The 4,555-nt window shown below is 47.0% G+C and overlaps 1 protein-coding gene across 10 annotated transcripts in view; it reads left to right on the top strand.

Moving 5' to 3' along the window:
• dlg1b (discs large MAGUK scaffold protein 1b) overlaps nt 1–4,555 on the top strand; it is an 85,000-nt gene that overhangs the window by 75,179 nt on the left and 5,266 nt on the right. For 6 of the 10 annotated variants that reach the window (XM_020623912.1, XM_020623919.1, XM_020623918.1 and 3 more), the window contains 2 exons: nt 1,706–1,805; nt 3,960–4,185. In XM_020623912.1, the coding sequence (XP_020479568.1) occupies nt 1,706–1,805; nt 3,960–4,099 (240 nt within the window). In that variant the 3' untranslated portion in view covers nt 4,100–4,185. Of the gene's footprint in view, nt 1–851; nt 916–1,705; nt 1,806–2,463; nt 4,186–4,555 lie in introns of those variants that run through there. The other 4 variants (XM_020623921.1, XM_020623913.1, XM_020623917.1 and 1 more) reach the window with 4 other exon arrangements.

Genomic DNA, 4,555 nt, shown 5'->3' with positions numbered 1-4,555 from the left:
CACTGGAATTCAGACAGTTTGTTTGCATCGCTGTGCTGAGTCGGTGCCGTCTGTCACTTTGTTGTTGTTCATGTTATGTTTTAGAAATAAAACTGAAAACCGAAGATTTTCTCTCTGCTACAGTTTTAAAGTGTCTCAGCAGTGGTGGAAGAAGTACTCATTGTTTACTTTAGTAAGAGTAGAAATAGCTCAGTGTTCAAGTACTGATACAAGTATAGGTCCTGCGTTCAAAATGTGCAGAAGTAAATGTACAAAAGTATCAGCATCCAAATCGACCTGAAGTACCAACAGTACCAGTACTCGTCCTGCAGAACAGCCCGTGTCCCAGTAATGTCTCTGATACTACTAGATCATCATGACTGATGCGTTACTGTGTTCATCACTTTAATGCTGCAGCTGGTAAAGGTGGAGCTGATGGTAACTACCTTATATACTTATACTGTGAAGTACATTACATCCAGCTGATGGTAACTACCTTATATACTTTTACTGTGAAGTACATTACATCCTGTTGGGTAGCTGGTGGATTTCCTACCGGGATCAATAGAGTCTGATGATTCTACTGGATTTGATTAATCTGATTCTGAAGTTATCAGGTACATGTAGTGCAGTAAAAAGTACACGGTCTGTCTCTGGCATGGAGTGAAGTCACAGTATGAAGTAGCAGGACATGGAAGTACTCTGGTAAAGTACAGGTACCTTAGAATCATTGAGCACAGAACTAGAGGCAGTGTTCTTACGTGGCACCTCTGCTTCACGATCCTTTCACCTAAACCCTATTGAAGCTGATCGACCAGCATTGCAGCCATCAGGGTGTGACAGACGAGCTCCGCATTCTCGCTGCTGCTGAGCTCGGACTCTCAAAGCCTCTGCTCTGGACCAGTAACCAGCCACACAGTGTCTCAGCTGGAGCTTGTGACGCCGCTGCATGTCGTCTGCATGTTGAGTGTCTTGTCTGCTGCTGTCTGCTCCTTCACTGTCACTGCGCTAACATCTTGCTGGTTCATTTAGATGTAAGACAGACACGTCTGGTTCTGTGGCTCAGACTGGCCCCAGTGGACAGAAACCACACTCTCTGTTCAACCCCAGTTACATCTGCTGGTGTGAGCTTTGTGTTGGTCTGTGTTTATACAGGTGCCAATTAAATGCTCCAGACCCACAGTGTGTTCATAAAGGTTAAATCGAGTGGAGTAAGCTTATTGTTCCACACTGGCTTCTGTTTTACCACCAAACTTAGATTTCAGTTTTTATCTACTCTGCAGTTCAACATATTGTATGTACGGTAGTTTTACAGTTTTAAACCCCTCAGGATTCATCTGTTTATTGCCTGAGACAAAGACGACAGTCACATATAGAAATATCTGATCAATGAAAATGTCAAATTGTTTGACTGTCGGCTGTCGACTCGGTGCCGAAGCACTATTTTTGTTTATGTCTGTTATTCCATCTTGTTCGCTGTAGTCAGCCAAGCCACAGCTCCTGTCGTTAGAGGGTTAAGGTCAGATCAGCCTCGTTAGTCCTGTTCTGTGGGATCTTTTTAAAATCACTTGCTTTAATGTCGTTACTCTTTAATCGTTTTCAGCTGTGAATCTGTTTTCACTCGGCTTCCAGCGCTGTTAGCCAGTTAGCCACCGACATCAGACTCCCTCATCTCTCCTTCTTCCTCCTTTTTTATTCCATCACCCCTCCTCCTCCTCTTCCTCAGCAGTCTCTCAATGACAAGCGTAAAAAGAACCTCTTTTCCCGAAAGTTTCCGTTCTACAAGAGCAAAGAGCCGAGCGAGCAGGAGACCAGCGATGTTGACCGTAAGTACCAGCGTGGCGGGGGAGGCGGGGTGGGCGCTCTGTCTGAGAGATGATTGGTCGGTGACAGGAAGAGAGGTCAGCTGGCGGTGGCATGCTGTGAACACACTGGTTGTCATGGCAGCAGGGCAGGGCTGAAACAGGACCTGTAGTGAATTGGCTCAGACAGGTGGAGGTTGGAACACCCCTGGGTGCGGACACCAGGAATTTCTGCAGGTCCCTGAAAATGTCCATTTCAGTCTAGTTTGGATGTGACTCTGGTGTCAAACTGGATTCAGGCTAGATGAGGCCTTAACGGATGCAGCCAGGGATCATGCACATCGTTATTCTGCACAAATCCACCCAGAGACCAGACAGTGAAGGTGGTGTAGTGTGTGTGTGTGTGTGTGTGTGTGTGTGTGTGTGAACGCACAAACTCACCGGCTGCATCAGTTGAACTTGGCGAAACCTGCAGAAATCCCTGTTGCTGAGAACCCCCCAGCTGGGACGGCAGAACGTTAGGCCACCCCCACACACACACCCAGTGGGTGTAAAATGGCCGCCCTGCAGCCCTGCTGACCAGCTGCGTTCCCGCTCCTCTCTGTCTGTCACCGAAACCCAGTAACTTTGTGTTTTTGTGGTTGTTTTCTCCTTATTGTTCACTCGACTCTGCTGACCTCAGGACAACGGCGACGACATGCTATCCAAACGCCAAAGTAAGTGTCCCACGCCTCACCCCCACTCCCCACAGAAACTCCCATCATCCTCCTGGCCTCCACCAGGACCCGCTGTCAGCCACAGCCAGCGGAGGCTGTTGCAGATCACAGGAGAAAGAAAAGCGCGAGCTTTTAGTCATTATAATTAGATATGAAGTTTAACTTAGATTTTAAATGCATCTTATAATTTAAAAATAACACTCATAAAACTGGACCTGTTGCTTCCGTGTCCTGTTCAGCTGCTGTTGTGGAAAACAACCTGGTGTGTTACTGTGATGCCGCTGTGTCCTGCGCTGGCTGATTTCACAGTATTGGCTGAGAACAACAGTTAAAACCAAAACAAACAGCTGCGTCTGTGGCGTCAGGGCAGAAAACAGTAGACTGACGGTTTGTCATCGTCCGACATCAGGATACCTCATTGAGCGTCATCACTTTCAGAGAGTTACGGTGAAAACTGATGAGAAGCTGAAGCTGGTTCCTGGTGGACATGGCCTCAGACCTTCCTCTCCTTTACCTCCATCATCCTCAGTGAGCCCTGTACTGTAACACATGGCGGATGCTGTTGCCCCGTCTGCTGCCTTCCTGCACAAACCACTGAACCTCAGTCAAATTTGAATTTGGGCTCTAGGAGATAATTTACAGGTTGTTGTGTTAAGTGTAATCTTTACAAAAGTGTGTCACTGGCTCAGATCTTCAGCATTTAATAACAAATGTGAAAATATCTTCTTGGTTTGGTCTGAGCCTGATTCCCCTGTTTTATTTTGTGGCGATGATTTCAGGCTTTTTGTTGTGCAACCTGAATGAAGTTTGTTGGTCCAGCTACATGTTTAGCAGGACACATCTACACAGTATGTTATTATGCATTATAGTTCAGAAACACTGAGTAACTTTAAGCTTGAGTTTCAGTGAATTCTGTCCAAGGAGAAGTGGTCTACGCTGCTTCTGTGAGCTGCACCAGTAGAATTGACTGGGGCGGTTGGTACTGTTAATATTGAAAGGGTTATGACACAGTATGTCTCCTTTTCCCTGCCATTTGGTGTCCATATGCAGGAAGAGCTCCGACACATTCAGTGTGAGGAGCTAGAGGAGCAGAGATCAGCGACTCTGGCTTCCCTCAGACTCTGTGCACAGTGATGCCGTTCTGAGCCTGTGGACAACTTGACGGAAACAGACTCCCATGTTTCCTGAGGGGGAAACCAGTGGTGTGGCTCACTGGGGGGGTTAATAGCGGGTGGACAACAGTGGAGGTCTACAGATCGATAAACTGGACTCACATTACAGTGAGGACACCACGTTCACTGGTGCTGCTGGTCTCTGGACGGGAGACAGATGATCTGTGATCTGCTGCTGTTGGGCTTGAACACCTCGAGCCCTGTGTTTCATCATGGCTCAGGTCAAAGCATTATGGGAAAGCAATGCTCTCGGCTGACCCGGTGTGTCCTGTGTTTTGTTGTGATTGCAGAACATGTGACCTCTAATGCCAGCGATAGTGAGAGTAGCTACCGTAAGTGTGCCGTCGATGCTGCCTGCTTCACAGGAAACACCAGTGTGGCCCTGCTAACCGCTAACTCACTGATCATGTTAATGAGCACTAGCTGTTGATTGGCCAGTAACAGCATGACCTCACACACACACACACACACACACACACACACACACACAGCGAATGCTCCTGAACACTGCCAGACTTTCTGCATGGATTGAACTACTCAGATCTTTTACTGAAGTAAAAATAGAAATACCACAGTGTAAAAAAAGAGTGTCGTACAAGTACAAAAGTATTAGCATCACAATACGTGTATTTCTGAGCCTAGGATGCTGAGCTCCAGACTCCTGTGTTAATATTGTCTGGCTTGTCCTCTGACCAGCGTTATTTATGGTATGAAACCACGCCTGCAGCAGAAACAGCGGCTTTACCTGGTTTCGCTTCACAACTGACCAGCGTTATTTATGGTATGAAACTACGCCTGCAGCAGAAACATAGCGGCTTTACCTGGTTTCGCTTCACATCTTAGCTGGTGAAAGAAGCCGGTTTACATGAGATTAGGGGTAAGTTGT

This window comes from Monopterus albus, unplaced genomic scaffold (genome assembly GCF_001952655.1).
Source record: "Monopterus albus unplaced genomic scaffold, M_albus_1.0 scaffold316.1, whole genome shotgun sequence".
Classification (NCBI taxonomy): Eukaryota; Metazoa; Chordata; class Actinopteri; order Synbranchiformes; family Synbranchidae; genus Monopterus; species Monopterus albus.
The sequence above is the reverse complement of the archived record's forward strand: the minus strand, read 5'-3'. Positions and strand labels throughout refer to the sequence as shown.